An 18,201-nucleotide genomic window follows, 5' to 3' on the forward strand; every position below is an offset into this window, starting at 1 on the left:
TCGTTGGCGCTCACCCTGGTAGAGAGATGTTTGTTTTAAGAGACCACCTAGAAACTAACAGCAGAATGTGAAGTGAAAGCTGACCTCTTTCCTATAAGTACAGGATAGGGTTTGGTCATTACTTTCTCCATGCCCTCCTTAACAAGTAAGTCTTAGCAGGGATGTGCCTGAAAGTGAAAGTAATGCTTCTTTCTGGTTATTTGTGAGAGCAGGAGAGGGTGAAACTAGGGAACTCAGATGGCCTGATTTCCTCCCTTGAACAGAGCCTTTTGTAGAACAGACTTGGGGAGAGGGATTCTGCATGGCCCTTGTGTTGGAGATTGTCCTCTTGCTTCAGAGAAGGCAATGCTGTGTCCCTGAAGCCATACACCCTGCTAGGTGGGATGTGACCCCCAAAAGCCAGGCTCAGAGCTCCATCTTCTGTAACTTTTATTTAAAATAAAATTTTAAAAGCCTACAGCAGAACTCTTAAAAGCATACCTGACAACCTAATTTGTAAAAGTAAAAGTGGAGCTATTATGTTTGAGTCAAGAATGGGAGTCCCAGGTTCGGGCCAGCCTTCTGCGAAGAGCAAAAAACAAAAATGGGTGTCTGAGAGCCTTTTCCTGACTTAGCCCCACAAACCCTGTTCCTGACAATCTCCTCTCCCCAATTTCTGAGGGCGAGGAAAGCCCTTCCTCGTTGCAGAACAGTGTGAAAACCACCAAGTTAAGTAATCCTAAAAACAAGCATATGCTTAAGTGCCTAGGTACCCAAAAAAATCACGGAGCTCTTAAGAAAGAGAATGTTTTTTATATTTCTTTGATGTTTCCACAGTGTGATAGAAGTGTGGCCAAAGGGAATGGAAGAGGGCTGACGTTTCTAAAGCTCTGTTCAGTACTTTGTACATGGGACCCTGCGTGTGTTTTCTCCTCCATTAACATAGAAATGCTCAGTGTGGTAGGAAGTGTTAATAGTTATTCCACAAATAGTTACAGATCTCCTACTGTGTTCCAAGCACTATCCAAAAAGTGATAAAATTTAGACACCACCATCATGGAGCTTATAGTATTGTGGGGCTATAGATAATAAATAAGTAACCAACTAATTATAAAATATGGAATGTTGTGAGAAAAAAAATGCACTGAAGGGTCATGTTAGAAAATAATGGAAGCCTGGCATGGAGGATCTCTTCCAACAGAGTTGGGTCTATTTGAGCGGATGAAAAGGAGTCAGAATGCCGGGGAACAAGATCCTGGAAAAGCGAATGAGGCCTTAAAGATGGGAAATACTAGTGTGGCCAGGTGGTGATGGACTAGAGGAGGGGGTGTGAGGTGAGCAAGACCAGACTGTGGAAGGCACTTTTAAACCAGGTTAACCATAGGAATTTTGTTGCAAGCCTGATGGGAGACCGGTGAGAGGTTTTAAGTAGGAGAGTGATGTGATCCATTTCTAAGTAATCAACACTTGCCACTGTGTGGAGACTGTGTTGTATAAGGGCAAGAGAATAAGCAGGAAGACCAGTCAGGAGACCCTTCTAGAGGTCCAGAGGGAAGACTGTGGTGGCTTAGGCTAGTGTAGGGCAACAGGAATGGAAGGAAGTGGGTGAATTCAAGGAAGAATCAACAGGGCCCGCAGTGCATTGGATGAGGGATGAGGGAAAAGGAAGAGCAAGAATGACCCTTAGATTTCTGGTTTAGATACTGGATGAATAATCGCAGAGAGAAAGGAGCAAGTTGGGGGATGGTGAGAGAAAGGACTTGTTGAGCTCGAGATGCTTATGCAGTGCCGAGCAAACAGCCCAGGAGTTCGGAGGAAAGATACAAGCTGGACGAGAAAACACTTGGGAAACTAAGTATAGAGGTAATGTGTGAGCAGTAGGGGAAGAAAGAAGAGATGAAGGGAGAGCAGAAATGGCCTGCAAATGAGACCAAAAAGGGACAGCTGAAGAGGCAGGAAGGCACATGGAAGCATGTGATGGCATAAAGAAAAGAGTGGTGATTTCAAAGAGCTCTTGATGAGGGAACGTTGACAGTGGTCTTTGTCCATCTCCTGCTGCTGGCCAGCACTGCAACCGAGAAAGCAGAGAGAACTTGGATTCACAGGGTGGCAGCTCCCACAGTCTGCTGGGGAAGGTTTTCAAGAAGCCTTTTCTGTCTTTCCTCCCTCCCCACCCAGAACAAAATCCAAGGGATCGTCTTTGATTTTGTCACTCAACAAGCCTTCGACATTGTTATCATGATGCTCATTTGCCTTAACATGGTGACGATGATGGTGGAGACAGATACTCAGAGCAAGCAGATGGAGAACATTCTCTACTGGATCAACCTGGTCTTCGTCATTTTCTTCACCTGTGAGTGTGTGCTCAAAATGTTTGCCTTGCGGCACTACTACTTCACCATTGGCTGGAACATCTTCGACTTCGTGGTGGTCATCCTCTCCATTGTGGGTGAGTGGGGCAGGAGGGGCAGGGGACAGGGCCCAGCTGACTCTGAGGATGGGATTCCTGGGAGTGCGGCAAATGACACGGGGTCGAGGGGCCTGCAGGGTTACACCCATGGTGCCCTGAGTCATCTTGTGGGTCCGCCCCACATCGCTGACATGGGTCAGCGAGTTTCTGTGAGTGTTCACGGAAGTCTTGGATTCTAAATTCTGTGGTTGAAGAGGAGGAAAAGATTAGATTTGGTTCTTGCTTTCAAAGAGTTTACATTCTAACAGGGAAGGTGTATAAAAAATTGTATTTTAAGATCTATCAGTAGCAGTATAACGTGAAAAAAGTCCTGGTAAGAGATTGTTACATTGGATGTTAATGAGAATTCTGGTGATGATGGCTGTGTTAACACTTTTTGCTGTTGCCAACACTCACGTACTACAATTTTATGGTGCCAAGTAGTTTGAGAGTTTCTTCACTTGTGTTATCTCATTATGACAGCCCAGGAATCAAGGTATTTTATTATCTTTGCTGTGAAGATATCCAGAGTCACTCAACTCAGAGGTGGCAGAGACAGAATTCAAGTTGGTTTTTAACAGTGACTTTGTGGCATTTGTTTTAACCAACAAAGGGCCTGGAAGGGCTGGTGTCCTGGCAGGCAGTGGAAATGCTGTCCCACTGACCACCCTCCTCAAAATTTCCCTGCCTTCCTCACAGGCTTCTCGAATGATGCCACGCTGCCTTGGTCCCAGGCAGGTGTGACTCGAGCCAGAGTGCCTGAGACAGGGAACCGGTCCCAGAGCTGAGGTGGTGACTGTGGGCACCAGAAGGCAACTCCTCCCACTGTCTAGTTCTGTCCTCCAGAGCACCATGTCCCAAAAGGTGTTGCGTAATCTCACATATTTCTCCTCAAGGAAAGAATCCCATAATGAAACTACTTTGGGCAACACTGTACCTTGCATTTCCCTTCAGAGGGTCACAGCGCACATTAGCCCACAGGAGGTGCTTGGAAGTCTTGGAGTAAAGAATTCTGTTTAAAACGCCATCCCACCTTTATCCAATCACAATACCCTGTTTTCAAGTAATAATAATGTTTCTCAGACTTCAGTGGAATATACTCTGTGCCAGTCATCATTCTAAGTGCTTTACATGTTTTAATTCATATAGTCATCACAACAGCCCTGTAAATATCCTGAGGAACCAAGGCACAGAGCAATCACTAAGACATGCAGCTGATGAGCGAGCAAGCCCAGCCCCTGGCCTTAGCTCCACACTCGAAACCGCCCACCAAACACACTTTGGATAATGCTGCCCTTGACCACTGTTCTTGAACTTTTTCTGCCGACCCATCACTGAGTGGGATGGAAAACCCACAGATCAAACCATGCCCCCTATTTTCAGATGGTACTTGAAAATAAGTAGGAAGAAGTGTTTCTCTTGATGCTTGGGATTTTGGGGGGGGGATTTTTTTTTAATATCATTAATTTGTTCAGAAACAAAAGTGTAGGAAAAAATCTTTTTAAATTAAGAGGTGTGGGGGTAAAACTTACCCTGGCACCTCCTAGAAAGTGAAAAATGAAAGAGTTAGTCACTCAATTGTGTCCGACTCTTTGCAACCCATGGACTGTAGCCTGCCAGGCTCCTCTGTCCATGGAATTCTCCAGGCAGGAATACTGGAGTTGGTAGCCATTCCATTCTCCAGGGGATCTTTCCAACCCAGGGATTGAACCAGGTCTCCTGTGTTACAGGCAGATTCTTTACCGTCTGATCCACCAGGGAAGCCCAGCACTGGGTCTTGTAGGCACTTCCTAGAGAACCTCTTAAAAGTTGACTCCACTGCCTAGATAGCTGCCTACCTATCTCTCCCCACTTTTCTCTGGCACAATAAAACATTCATCCTACAAACCCTTACTCAGGCATCGTCTCCTCTCTGAAGCCTCCTCTCCATCATATATGGAAGGCAAACATCACCTGCATTACCGGACTTCTTAAGGTCGCTGGTTATGACTTAATTGAGAGGTAAAAAGAGGAGAGCTGAGAAAGTCCTCTTGGGTCCCAGCTGAGGTAGATTTTCTTGAAAGTTCAAATGCCTCCCGAGATTCTAGCTCCAGACGAGACCCCAGCACGTTGTCTGCCTCCTCTGCACTTGCTGCACCTTGTCCCTTCCTGAGCGTTAAGATTCTTTCCTGGCATAAAACCTTCAACTAAGTCTTCTGCAGCTCACCGCCCCAGTGTTTATGAGTCCCCAGGACTGGGGGAATGTTTCTTTATTTAAATGCAGTCTCTTGTGGGCTGAAGCTCACCCTTGCTGGTGGGGGGCCCGCAGCAGGAGAGGACATGAAGGAAGAGCATGTGGCGTGACTGCACCCTTCAGTTGTCATTTCCCGGCCATTTCATTGCCCCTTCCTTCCATGACCCTCCCACTTTCACTCCGTAGTTTCAAAGGCAAGTGGTCTGGTGGAGGTGGACCCCTGGAGGAATGTGAACAGAAACAGGCCCTTTGATATGTGTGTTTCACCCCCTACTTTCGTATCCTATTAATGCCTTGACATTTTTATCTGCTGATACTGGTTTCTGATTTATGCCTTTGAACACAGAATCTAGAAGCTGTGAATTAAAAACCACTCCTGAGAAGTCCCTTCAGTTTGCAGGCTAGTTTGGTGGTGTAGGGCCATGGGGCCATGAGAAACCAAAAATGTCTTTCCAGAGCTAGGAAGAAAATGCCCTGAGAATTGGTGACCTTAGCAGACTAAGATTTTGCAACCACAGGATGGAGCCAGGACTTCTCATCCACTGTTTGTGAATGTGGCGATTTGACAGCATTTTGGAGAAGAATCCATAACATCTCAGGAAGTCATGCACAGACAAATCCGGAAAAAAAAAAAAAAAGAAACAAATTTAACACCAAAGATCAATCTCACAAACATAATGTTAGGTTTCAAAAGCAAATTAGAGATCTAGAAGAAAAAAAAAATTAAGGCAAATTAGAGATCTAGAAAGATAGATATGGTATAATTCCTTAAACCTTGTAGGGTGCTACCTATATATTTCACACATAGCAAAATTATGAAGACACTGAGACAATGCATACCGTCTGCAGGATAGTGGTGGCTTCTGGGGGTGATGAGTGGAAGCAGACATGGTCTCTGTTGTTTTCTCTGCTTTTCTATATGTTTGAAACATGTGACTTTCTTTTGAGAAAATTTTTTTATTATGAGAGTTCAGATTGACTGGTAAGGCACTCACTCTATAAAGTCCTTTGAAGTTAAGGGTTCCATAGTGCCAGGTGACATAAGTAAAGAGAAGGGGCATCTCCAATCTCAGTAACATATCTCCCGTTCCCCTTCTTAGGAATGTTCCTGGCTGATATCATTGAGAAATACTTTGTCTCCCCGACCCTCTTCCGAGTCATCCGATTGGCCCGTATTGGGCGCATCCTGCGTCTGATCAAAGGCGCCAAGGGAATTCGTACCCTGCTCTTTGCCTTAATGATGTCCTTGCCTGCTCTGTTCAACATCGGCCTCCTGCTCTTCCTGGTCATGTTCATCTTCTCCATCTTTGGGATGTCTAATTTTGCATACGTGAAGCACGAGGCTGGCATTGATGACATGTTCAACTTTGAGACCTTCGGCAACAGCATGATCTGCCTCTTTCAGATCACCACGTCGGCTGGTTGGGATGGCCTCCTGCTGCCCATCCTAAACCGGCCCCCTGACTGCAATTTGGATAAGGAGCACCCAGGGAGTGGCTTTAAAGGAGACTGCGGGAACCCTTCAGTGGGCATCTTCTTCTTTGTGAGCTACATCATCATCTCCTTCCTGATTGTGGTGAACATGTACATTGCCATCATCTTGGAAAACTTCAGCGTAGCCACAGAGGAAAGCGCAGACCCTCTGAGCGAGGACGACTTTGAGACCTTCTATGAGATCTGGGAGAAGTTTGACCCCGACGCCACCCAGTTCATCGAGTACTGTAAGCTGGCAGACTTCGCAGATGCCCTGGAGCATCCTCTTCGCGTGCCCAAGCCCAACACCATTGAGCTCATCGCCATGGATCTGCCAATGGTCAGCGGGGATCGCATCCACTGCTTGGACATCCTTTTTGCCTTCACCAAGCGGGTCCTGGGAGATAGCGGGGAGTTGGACATCCTTCGGCAACAGATGGAGGAGAGGTTCGTGGCGTCCAATCCTTCCAAAGTGTCTTATGAGCCAATCACGACCACGCTGCGGCGCAAGCAGGAAGAGGTATCAGCAGTGGTCCTGCAGCGCGCCTACCGGGGACATTTAGCCAGGAGGGGCTTCATCTGCAAAAAGACAACTTCCAATAAGCTGGAGAATGGAGGCACACACCGGGAGAAAAAAGAGAGCACCCCATCCACAGCCTCCCTCCCCTCCTATGACAGTGTGACTAAACCCGAGAAGGAGAAACAGCAACGGGCGGAGGAAGGACGAAGGGAAAGAGCCAAAAGACAAAAAGAGGTCAGAGAATCCAAGTGTTAGAGGAAAGCAAAAATTCAACATTGTACAGACTTAAAACTTGCAAGTGAAAGATTGTTTACAAACTTCCTGAATATTATCAATGCAGAACAGCTGTGGAGACACTTTATCCCGAAGATCTATACCAAACGTAGTCTGCTTACCACGTACCATGGTTGCATCTTGAGCAGTGACCTGCCAAGGGCAAAGGACCCTGCTCCCTGGACTCACAGATTTTCTAATGCTTGGGCAGGTGGTTACTGCATGTTCCACATCAGTCAATGCAACTTAGGACAAAACTAACAGGATACATAAAACAGAGGTGAGGCTGCCGGGACCAGTGTATTTCCGTTGCAGCCAGATGGATTTTTTTTGTTTGTTTTTCATTTTGTTGATTCTCAGAAGCAGAAAGCATCACTTTAAAAGTTTGTTTGTTCATGCAAACTCTATTTGCATTCTTACATTAGTTAAGCTAAGCAGCAAAAAGAAAAATCACACACACTCACATTTAGCCCATGTCATTTACTTGTCAGTTTCTTTGACATAAAGCCGCATCTTCTCCACATGGGCTTCACGTGGTTTGGAGATGGGTGGGGGAAAACAATCAGGTTTCTTCAGGCTGAGGAGGACTTGCTCAGGCCGATTCCAAACATTGTGTTCGTTCAATGCGTAGAAATGATTTGCATGATGGCATGCTGTGATCAGGAGTCATGCATGAGAACCATACACCACAGGACACTACTAACCCTGTCCCCTGCACTGGGTCAGCCTTTGGACAGGACCCAGCCCTGCACCGTTCACTGTATTTGGAGAAAAAATGGTAAGCATTCCATGCCCGCTGCAATTCTTTCTGAATTCTTAGAAGTCTTTTGTACACCTTCTGGGTAGGGAAACATAACCAACCAATTGACCACCACCACCAACAACAAAAAAAAAACAAACCCAGTCCAACAAGCAGATGGATCCGTTGTGTGTATATGTTTAACAGACATCTCTAACATACAGCCATTGTTGCACATTTTGAAAGATGAACTCTTTAATGCTGCTCTGTGTCCCGTACGTGGGGAAACTTTGATCTCGAATAGCTTGTATTAATGTCACTGTAAAACCAAATCTTAGGGCTAAAAACAAAAAATCAAAAAATTTTTTTTCATTTATATCTTGCAATATTTATGATGATTGTTTAGCCTTCATACTGGAGAACTGACACTTTTTGGGGGTAGAGATAAAAGTGCTATTCAGAGTAGCATGTTATCTCTAGAAGGTCATTTGGGGAACTTAAAACCACCTTTCGTTGGGGGTAAAGGGGTGCTCACTTCAGCAGTATCATGTCCTTCTGCATTGTGGCTTTCTCCGGGCTGGGGTCCACATGGAGAGGGGTTTAGATACTCCGAACGGGCCTCTCTCTTCCATGGAGCGGTTGTCACAAGCTCAGTCGCTGCACAGTCCCTCTTGCCTGCGTCACGTTCTTGCACCATGCAGGGCTTCCTTTACCCACAGAGGTGGGTGTGGGCAGCAGCCCTGAGCTATGGCTGTGGTTTCTTTCATTTCTTATTAGAATAGATGGTCACTGGTGGGACCTCAGGAGAGATGGAGCCACCTCTGAACCCAGCCCACTTGATTTCTTTATTGCACTGGTTCTCATGAGAAAGCGATTTAATATGAATCCTTAAGAACTTCCAGCTTCCCCCAGCACATTCCCTTTCAGTCAGTTTCGCCATCTGCTTAGCGACCTGCACGCTGTCATTGGAGGGTGGCTTTGGCGGGGAGCGTCACAGCTTCTGTTCTGTCTCCCACTTCCGGGAAGAGAGTTCTTAGTCCAGGGGTTTCTCATCCGATGACTAGATTTCAGAGCTAAGATGCTGCAGGTGAATGTGTCAGGAAGTCGATTCAAAGAATGAGGAGAGACTTCAGCATGCAAACCAAATCAAAATGAATTCTTCCTGAACCATACGGTAGAGGGGAAAAAAAAAAAAACCATAGTCAGACACACCAATCGGCCTTGCAGTAGGAGCACTTTGGATGTAATTTCACAGTCCACCTGACTAGTTTTGCATAGAACAAACCACAGCCAGTCAGTAAGCAGAGCTTTCTATCTTGCTGGACCACTAGAAACTCTGCCCAGTTCTCAGAAGCCTGCTTCTGCGACATCATCAGTAGAACTTTTTGTACTACGCCCGATTCCAGGTTGGAAAGGCATTTCCTTCAGTGACCCTGCTAACTGCTAGGATGAATGTATAGGACCATGTACAGGCTATATCGTAAACAGCACAAAACAGAAGCTGACGTGTGGTCATTCTTTTGAAGAGAATTATAAATACTGTAATATACCCTTTTATTTTGTCGGCATGCCTTTTTGTAAATACAAAGGACTAACTTGCTAAAGAGGAAATGGCTTCTGGCTGATGCATTGTCATGTTTCTTTTTATTTTTTATACTTTTCTTTCTTCTTAGAATTTAGATGCTGTCAGCCAGTGTACATCCCCAAACCAGACAGACAGACAAAAAATTTTTTATCGCTAATGGTCTTTTCCAAAACAACAACAAAATATATATATTTTTGTTCCGATGTGCAATAAATTCTAACCACTTCTATGCAAGATTTGGCTAAACTTCATAATTGTTCTTGTTCTTAGGTCTTGAGATGGGCCACAGAGCTATAAGATCCCGCTCTGTCCTCCAAGTGCTCGTGCTAGTGATGTCATTAAGCTACTAGAGCATATTAATGAGATTTTTTGAGCTCTGACCTTTTTTCCTTCCCCCAGGCCCTGGTCCCCCCACCCAGCAGGCTATCTCCTCAGTGACACACACAGGCCTTGGTATCTGACACCCATCAGCCAGCTTCATAGGGAAGAAGCCACCTCCACTCTATTTGAAGTTTCACTTTTTTTGTTTGTTTGTTTCTAAAAACTGTTCCCACCTTCTTTCTCCTCACCTGATGGCCCTCCACCCACCCACTCGTTCACACACTCTCACCCTCACCCGCCCTGCTCCACACTTCTTTGGTAGTAAGTGACACCATCACCAGCAGTTTACACCCGCAGTTAACAGGCATTGAACTGAAAGAGTCAGTGAAGGCGTTCTCGCACGTCTTCACCCGGTGGATAAGTGGCAACGCTTTGCCAAATACTAACGAAGCCAATCAAAAAGCAGAAGCAGCCACAGTATCACTGCACATATATATATAGATATATAAATACGATATAAATATTTATTTTTTGTAGCCAGGTCCTTGGTGCAGTATTTATACTCCAGAATCCACCTTTAAAAAAAGGACAAAAAGCAAAAAGACATGTGTGATGCTGTTAATTTAAAACGCAGAGCCAAAGCCACCGAGCAGCAGCTGACATGGTTGCTGGTTTGTGTGTGAAAAACACTTTCCCCTCTTCTTTTCTTTAAGCTCCTCGTTGCTTAGGATGAGGGGACTCCGTCATTTAAAGCCGAGGGTGAGAGCAGGAGGCACTTCCCAAGTCGGCTGCCTTGCACCCACCCCTCTGAATGAGCCACTCTTGGCATCAGAAGTTGACTGAGGAGAGATTAACAGAAACTCCCAGTCAAAGCCCCTGGAACAGCAATGCCCAGAGTTCTCTCATTTTTTTGCTGCAACCAACCTAAGCTTGTAAAAGACCAATAGTAAAGACTAGTGTATTAGTGAATGCATGGAGGCCAGCACTGCTCTAACCAAGACGTGATGAAAAGTACATCACTTCTATAAGCCAAAAGGAAACAAAATAAAAACAACCCTTTTTACTGTACAAGGGAAGCCTGTCTTGGTGTGCGTTTGTTGCTTGACTCTCCCAATATTTTTTATACCTGGGAAGTGGGACTTTAGCACATTTGGGGAAAGGAGGGGAACGAAAGGGAGAGAAATGAGGATTTCTCACTAAGTTCTGGCTAAAAAGCCAAGATTGGAGAGAAAAGCAAAGTCCTGATCTCCCCAGGTCCCCACCCACCCACTGTGTGTGGCATTCCTCCCCTGCTGGGCCACTGCTTCCAGCCCCATGATACCTGTTCCTCACCGGCCCCCCGCCCCCGGCAGAGCCCCCAGAGATGATGCCAGCCAACCCAGCTAGGCTGGCTTTACTCCTGCCTTTTTCACCAGTACTTTAAGAAGAAAACCATTCCAAAGCCCCACAGCTCGGGCGAGCACAATGCCCAACAGCCTCCACTCCGCTAGCTACTGCTGGGCCCTGCCCTCCATCTCCCCCACCCACAAACCAGCAGACTTGGCTGGTCTCATTGGCACCACCCCGCCCCGCTTTGGGGACACCCCTCTCTAGGCCACGTCTCCCAGTCCAGGAACACTCAGGAGGATTTTGAAGTGCCCACTCTAGTCCGCTCCAGGAGCTCCGCTCTGGAGAGAGATGGCTGGTAGGTCAGTCCCCATCCTCCCCTCTCGGCCCCCAGCCTCCAGGCCTGCTGTGGAGGTTAGATGGCCACGGTTGTGACTTAGTGACTGAGTCCTGGGCATCTTCTGTAATGATGCCTCTTTCTTTTCTCAGATGTTGCCCAAAGTTTTGCAAAAAGCTTCGTTCATTTTCAGGTACCCCCACCCCCTAAAGAATTGGCTGCAGCTAGCCAGCCAGGGGGGACATCAGGAGAGAAGAGGGAGTCTGGGTGGGGAGGGGCCCAAGTTTGCCATCTGGGCTGTGGCTCAGCATTGTGCTTTCTTGGATTCCCCTTCCAAGAGCACCAAGATTTCCTGTCAAAATGCTCCTGAGGCACCCCCTGCCCCTGCCCCCCACTGCTGTTTGCTGTACATAGAGGCTAAGTGGGGTGGGGTGGGCAGGTGTGCACGTGTGGTGTGTGTGTGTATGAAGAATGTATATAGGTAAAGGGGAGCGTGGTCCAGTGGTTCCAGAAAAGGGACAGAACTCCTGTGTTCCATCCCTAGCTCGACCACTGACTCGCTGTGTGGCCTTGGGCAAGTCACTTAACCTCTCTGTGCCTCAGTTTCCCCATCTGTAAAATGGGGATAATAATACTGACCTACCTCACAGGGGTGTTGTGAGGCTTTAACTAAATGTTTTGTAAAGTGTTTTTTGAGATACAGAGGCAAAGGCACTAGGGAAGGGCAAAGTATTTATTTGGACTTGCGGAAGATGAAATGGTACCATAAATGCTGCTATTCTGAGAGCCATTTTAAACTGCACTGCTCCAACCACCCCCGCTTCTCATCACCAGGACAGCAGGTCGAGAAAATGTCTTTCCTTTCACTTGCTTCTGGGGTTTGTGATTGTTCTAGACACAATTCTTTCACCCTTGCTGTATCTCCTTCCCTCACCCACTCGACTTGTTCCCTGTTCCGTTTATGCGGAAATGGCAGAAATGCTTGAGAAATGAGAATGTATAAGTGGATTGGAAGTTTATAGTCTGAAATTTCAATTTTACTTTGTACTGTACATCTTTTTACTTTAGAATTTGCAATAAAGGGTTACGTCAATCTTGTTTTCAACTCTCCTCTTGGACTGGCCTGTCATTCTGTCATTACTCTCGCACCAGAGCCCCTCGGCCCAGGGATGCCCACCCAGCAGGACCCCAGGGCATCTGCTGTCCTTCCCCGTGGTGGGAGCACAGTCTGAGTGAAGTCGGTGTGGGGGCTCACCCAGGCTCAGCTCCCTCAGTGGGGCTTGCAGTACCCCACCCACTCAGGTGGGTCGGGAGAGTTTGGGACTCCAGGGAGAGCTTCAGGAGGCCTTGCCTGAGTGGAGAAAGCAGCTTGGGGACAGGAACCCCTGGAAGTGGGCGCAGCTCCAGCAGGGCCTCAGAGTAAACTGAAGCTCTGCATTTCATTGTGTCCTCCTTTTTCCCAAGCTCCATTGCTGCTCACAGATCATTCCCTCTGCGCTCAAACTTTTGGTTCAAAGGAGCTCTGCATTCAAACACCTGACTATGCCACTAACTAGTTGTGACCAGTTTCCTTATGTGTAGTGTAGATAATATCTTCCTTCTTGGGTTTCTCAAGAGGGTAACAAATTATGTAACTGCTTAGCCTAGGGCCTGGCACACAGTGCTCAATGGTAGCTCTTAGTGGAAGAGTAAGTGCAAGATGAAGGAACTAAAGCTGACACGAATTGGGAGGGCCTGCCTCCCCTACCCTAGCCGGCAGACTGGCACCTGAGCCCCTCCTCTTCCACTGGCAGCCCCACTGGCTATGCAGTCATTTCCAACCAACTGATAAACTGATCGTTCCCACCTTCACGTATTTTGTAACTTTTATATGTCAAAAGCGCCACCAGGTCTGTGCTCCCATTGCACAGCTGGGGTCACAGAGGCAAGGAGGTATGGGCCCCGCCTGCAGCCCAGGCCGCCGGGGACGCCAGCGGCTCTGCAGTCAAGAGTGGTTCCGCTTCCCCACAGCCAGGAGCCCTGGCTGACCGAAGCAGGGGCGGGGTGGGCGGCCGGGGGCTGCCCAGCCGCACCCAGTCGCCATCGCCGCCGGTGATCCACGGAATGAGTAGGATGAGCAGCGCCCCGACGCCCAGCGCCCCCCCGAAGCCGGTGAGGAAGCCCAGAGCCAGTGGCCCGGCCCAGCCGGAGGGGCTCCGCTGATACGGCCCCTGGGGCAGTCGCTCCACGATCAGCTCCAGCTCGTCCCAGTCGGGCTCGGGAACCGAGGAGCGGCGGGAACGCAGGGCCGGGGCGGGGGCAGCGGGGGCGTCGGCTGTGGGCATGTAGCGCTGCCCGAACTTGCGCAGCTGTAGCGTTGCCTGCTGGTGGAGGTTCTTGCCCAGCTCCCGGGCCACATCTGGGCGGCCGCTGCGCCGCAGGGCGCGGGCCACGCGGTCCCACGACAAGGACTGGGCCTCGGCAGCCAGCCAGGCCGCCAGCCCCTCCCGGCAGCCGTCGGACACGTCGGCAGGCTCTGCCGCCGGCTTCCCCGCTGCCTCGCGCCTCCGCCGGCGTTGGCCTGGCATCGCCGACGTGGGCACAGGCTCGGGCTGAGCCAGCTGGTCCTCCGAAAGCCTGGCCAGTTCAGCCTCGACGTCCGGCTCTGGCGCCTTCAGCAGCGATTGGAAGTGGCCGCACTCCTCCGGGGTTAGCAGCTGTGCCAGGCGGACCGCCGCGTGAGGGCCCATGGCGTCCACGGCCCCCGCCGGAGCCAAAGCCCAGCCCCAGAACGCCAGCGCCAGGGCCCCCGCCGGAGCCCGTGCCGCCATCGCCGGGCGGTGACTGCGATCCATCGACAGTGGGGGGAGGAGCTCCGAATGCCCGCCGGTGGGGGAGGGGCGCCAACATCCAGGGACGGGTGGCAGGAACGAGGTTTCCACATCCAGGGACTAGGGGCGGGGGAAGCATCCAGGGATGAGAAGGGGGTCCTCCAACACAACTTGTAGGAGGAGGATCTCCTAACACCCAGAAACAGGAGTTAAGAGGGGCTGCTGCTGCTGCTAAGTCGCTTCAGTCGTGTCCGACTCTGTGCCACCCTATAGACGGCAGCCCATCAGGCTCCCCGGTCCCTGGGATTCTCCAGGCAAGAACAGTGGAATGAGCTGCCATTTCCTTCTCCAATGCATGAAAGTGAAAAGTGAAAGTGAAGTCGCTCAGTCGTGTCCGACTCTTAGCGACCACATGGACTGCAGCCTACCAGGCTCCTCTGTCCATGGGATTTTCCAGGCAAGAGTGCTGGAGTGGGGTGCCATTGCCTTCTCCAGTTAAGAGGGGAGGATCTCACAAAACCCCAGGGATCGGTATGGGGACCGGAGGCTAGGATCCCGGGCCCTTATATTGAAATGCCCGCTGGAGGCCTCCTGGCTGGCCCATTTCTGTCAAACTTAGCAGGTCTCCAACATCTCGATTCCCATTTACTGCCCCTCACCCTCCACCTTAGACCCCTTACTCTCCTTATTTCCTATATCCAATCAATTCCCAAGTTTTCTTATTACCTGCTTGCTGTTGCTTCAATGGTATCTGACTCTTTGCAACTCCATGGACTGTAACCCACCAGGCTCCTCTGTCCATGGTATTCTCCAAGCAAAAATACTGGAGTGGTTGTCTTCCCAACCCAGGGGTTGAACCCAAGTCTCTTACGTCCACTTTGGCAGGCGGGTTCTTTACCACTAGCCAACATGGGAAGCCTTATTACCTACTGAATATGTATAGACTCTACCCTTTCCTGTCCTCCCGCAGGTGCATCCAAACCCTCATGCTCTGTTTGGATACGGTAAGTGATCCTCAAGTCCCCATGCCGCCTCCACACATGGGGACTGAACTCGCTTCCTTTCCCCAAGTAAGCTCAGCTCAGGTGCTTCTTTAGATCTTGGACTGCACTCTCCGCTCTGCCTGTCACTCCTCAGCTGACAAGTCCTTTCTGGGATGCCCTCCTTGCCTCCCACCCACACCCTTGGCCCTGTGTCTTCTCTAGGCACAGGCGGGGCCCATACCTCCTTGCCTCTGCGACCCCAGCACCCTACAGCTCCGTCTTCATACTGTCTCCCCCATTTGACTGCATGTGTGTGCTGAGTCATGTCTGACTCCTTGTGACCCCATAGACTGTAGCCCACCAGACTTCTCTGTCCATGGGATCCTCCAGGAAATACTGGAGTGGGTTGACATTTCCTCCTCCACAGGATCGTCCTGACCCACAGATCGAACCCACCTGTCTTGCGTCCCCTGCATTGGCAGGTGGATTCTTTACCACTGTGCCTGGGCAGCAACCCTGTTTGACTATAAGGGCTACCTGTTGTCCCCGTAGCAACTAGTGCATAACAGGTGTTCAGTTAAAGATTTGTTGAATTGGTGTGTGAACTCTTCACTTGCAAATCAGTCCCTGTCCACCAGTGACTAACCCCCCTCCCCACCTACCCTCCACAGGCTTCATGGAGGAGCCTCAGCTCTTCAGGGGCATGGAAGAGCCTCCTGGTGCAGCCTTGCGATCCCATTGTTCCTCTCCCTTCCCCTCACTCTTGCCCTCACTCTATGCTCTTGTAACTATAGTCACAGGTATGGTACAGTTTCTGGCTTCCATAGCTTTGTCAAGCTGAACCCACCCAAACCCATCCAGGAAGTTGTTCTGACCCAGCGCCAATACCACCACCACCACCACCACCACGAGTTAGGGTCTTTTCTGGGCATTCTCGAAATAATCTGTGCATCCTCCATCAGGACACTTCCTGGAAGTGAATTCGAGGATTTAGTCAACATTTATTCAGGGTCTCCTATGTGCACCAAACACTGTGCCAGATGTGAGAATGTAAAAATTTTGATAAGGTCCCTCCTTGAGCAGCTTTATCTAGCTGTATTTTCAAATGACCCATTGTTGAGCTTTTCCCATCCTGTAATGGGGGCTCTCCAGAACTGAGGCTGTACTTAACCACCTCTGTATCCTGAGTGCTGTCTACACAGAGTAGGTGTGCAATAAACCAACTAGAGGGCAAGGGGCAGCTGGACCTCCAAGGGCCGAGAGGGTTGGGGTCACTGAGCCGTAGGTCATTGTGCTGGAGCCCTCATACCCAGGCACACCAGTTGTTTCTCTCCGAGCGGAAACTGCTTCATAGAGTCTGGCCATGGGCGGGCTTTGGCTCCTGAAAGCCCTGGATAGGCTCTAACCCTGGGCCAGCGGAAGCCAGGGGGCCTGCTTCCCTGTCCCTTCCGTGCATTTTTGATCATTTTGCTGAGCACACTCAAGTCCTCAGGCAGTTGTGGGTCCAAACCTCTCATGGGCATCTCCATAGAGCCTTTTTAACAAGATGTTCCTCCCCAGTTTTTTGTGTCTCAGTTTATGCTGACTTGTCAGTGTGGGGATTGGCAGATGGTGGTGGACGAAGGATCCCAAGTGGCCTGAAAGACTAGAACACACTGTATCCCCACCCTGCCCTCTGTCCCCTTTCCCTCCATCCAAGGATGATCCTAGCTCTGGCCAAGGGCTGCTGGCCAGGTTCTAAGTGAAACTTCCTCTTCAGCACTCATCTATTCATTCACCCACTCACTCACTCGGCAAACACACGAGCCCTTCTTCATCCCTCATGCTTCAGAGGCTGTTAAGTCAGCCCCAACACTGAGCCTCTGGGAGCTCAGAATTGCAGGCAGGCCTTCCCTATCGAGGGGTTTTTCCCCCTGGTGGTCTCACTTATGCGGTAGGCACTCAGCAGTGCCAGAGTAACAGGAATGGTCATGTTTCGCTGAAGAAACAAACACACCCACAGAGCCACATCCGTGGCACCAGCAGGCCTGGAAGCCCAGGCATTTCCCAGAGGGCTCCCCACATCCTGCTGCCCCCAAGAAATCCTCTGGAAACCACGTGTCATCGCTTTAATACTGTGTCATACTTTTTCTTTTAAAATACAGTCTCTTCTGAGGTAGACAGACCGAACTGCAGAGCGTCATCAGACAGGAGATAAATATATCCATGTACAACACGCATCAACATGAGGTAGAAATGGTTACAGCTGGAGGGGAGGACCCCAACCCCAACGTGGGTAAAGGAAGAAGAGAGCCAGCCTGCCCTCCCCCCATCCCTGCCCCTGGATTCTTTGGTATGCCCCCCCCACGACATTGCCAGAGCTGGACCTGCCCTTCTCCCACTCGCCCCAGTGCCCATGAGGTAGGTGCTAGTAGACTGGGGGCTGTCTCCTTGTGCAAAGCTCCCCAAGGCCAATAGAGGAGGCGGTGGGGGCCCTGGGTCTCGGTCAGTGAGCTCCTCCCCCCAACCGCCAGAGCTGTCTGCCTCTTGAAGGGATGGCTGAGATCCCAGACCCCCGCCCCAATGCCCTCCACCCCCCACCCCCCCATACATACACACACCTGAGAGAACCTGCTCACTCGCTGCTCCCCCCATGGGCTTCTCACAGCAAAGACCCTGCACCCACTGCTTTTGAGGCACCGTAGCCCTTCAGTCAGCCAGCTCCAAGGAGCAGAAGGAAGGTCAGGGACCAAGGAAGGGAGGAAGAGAAAACAGAGCAGCCTTCCTGTTAGCACTCCTAGGCCAGCACAGACCCTCAGCACCTTGGCACCTGAAACATCCCCTTGGACTTCCTTCCAGCTGGGAGTAGGAGGTGGGAGACACTCCAGGAGCTGTCAAGGTGGTGGGAAACAAGGGAGGCTAGGGTGGTGGGAGAGAGAAGTGGGGTGGTGGCTTGTCCCCCCACCTCTGGACCAAAGGTCAGAGTTGTGAAACGGGCTCCCCAACAGAGGGGGGTACAAAATACTCCAAAGCCCCATCACAGGAAAGTTGGTGGGAAGAATACAGTTCTCACAAGGAAGGGTGCCTAAGCCTGGGCTTCTGGTGGAGAGTTTGGGTGGGACTGAGAATAAAAGTCCAATGTTTATTCAGGGGAACACAGCTGCCCAACTCCTTCACCCTCTCATAGCCCCTGG

At 49.8% G+C, this 18,201-nt stretch overlaps 2 protein-coding genes across 4 annotated transcripts in view; one reads left to right on the plus strand and one right to left on the minus strand.

The window, feature by feature from the left end:
- Positions 1 to 12,345, plus strand: part of SCN8A (sodium voltage-gated channel alpha subunit 8) — a 130,442-nt gene extending 118,097 nt beyond the window's left edge. For all 3 annotated transcript variants that reach the window (XM_040234172.1, XM_040234171.1, XM_040234170.1), the window contains exons 25-26: positions 2,158 to 2,428; positions 5,762 to 12,345. In XM_040234172.1, the coding sequence (XP_040090106.1) occupies positions 2,158 to 2,428; positions 5,762 to 6,909 (1,419 nt within the window). In that variant the 3' untranslated portion in view covers positions 6,910 to 12,345. The remainder of the gene's footprint in view (positions 1 to 2,157; positions 2,429 to 5,761) is intronic.
- An 806-nt stretch (positions 12,346 to 13,151) lies between these two features.
- TMDD1 (transmembrane and death domain 1) lies at positions 13,152 to 14,045 on the minus strand. The gene has a single exon (XM_040233970.1). It carries the CDS (start codon positions 14,043 to 14,045, stop codon positions 13,152 to 13,154), a length of 894 nt encoding a protein of 297 aa, XP_040089904.1.
- Between the last annotated feature and the right edge of the window lie 4,156 nt (positions 14,046 to 18,201).

The sequence above is a fragment of the Oryx dammah genome, unplaced genomic scaffold, assembly GCF_014754425.2.
Source record: "Oryx dammah isolate SB20612 unplaced genomic scaffold, SCBI_Odam_1.1 HiC_scaffold_29, whole genome shotgun sequence".
NCBI lineage: Eukaryota > Metazoa > Chordata > Mammalia > Artiodactyla > Bovidae > Oryx > Oryx dammah.

Coding starts and splice junctions, on each gene's coding strand:
- TMDD1 (XM_040233970.1), bottom strand. CDS start 14,045: ATGGCGGCACGGGCTCCGGCGGGGGCCCTGGCGCTGGCGTTCTGGGGC.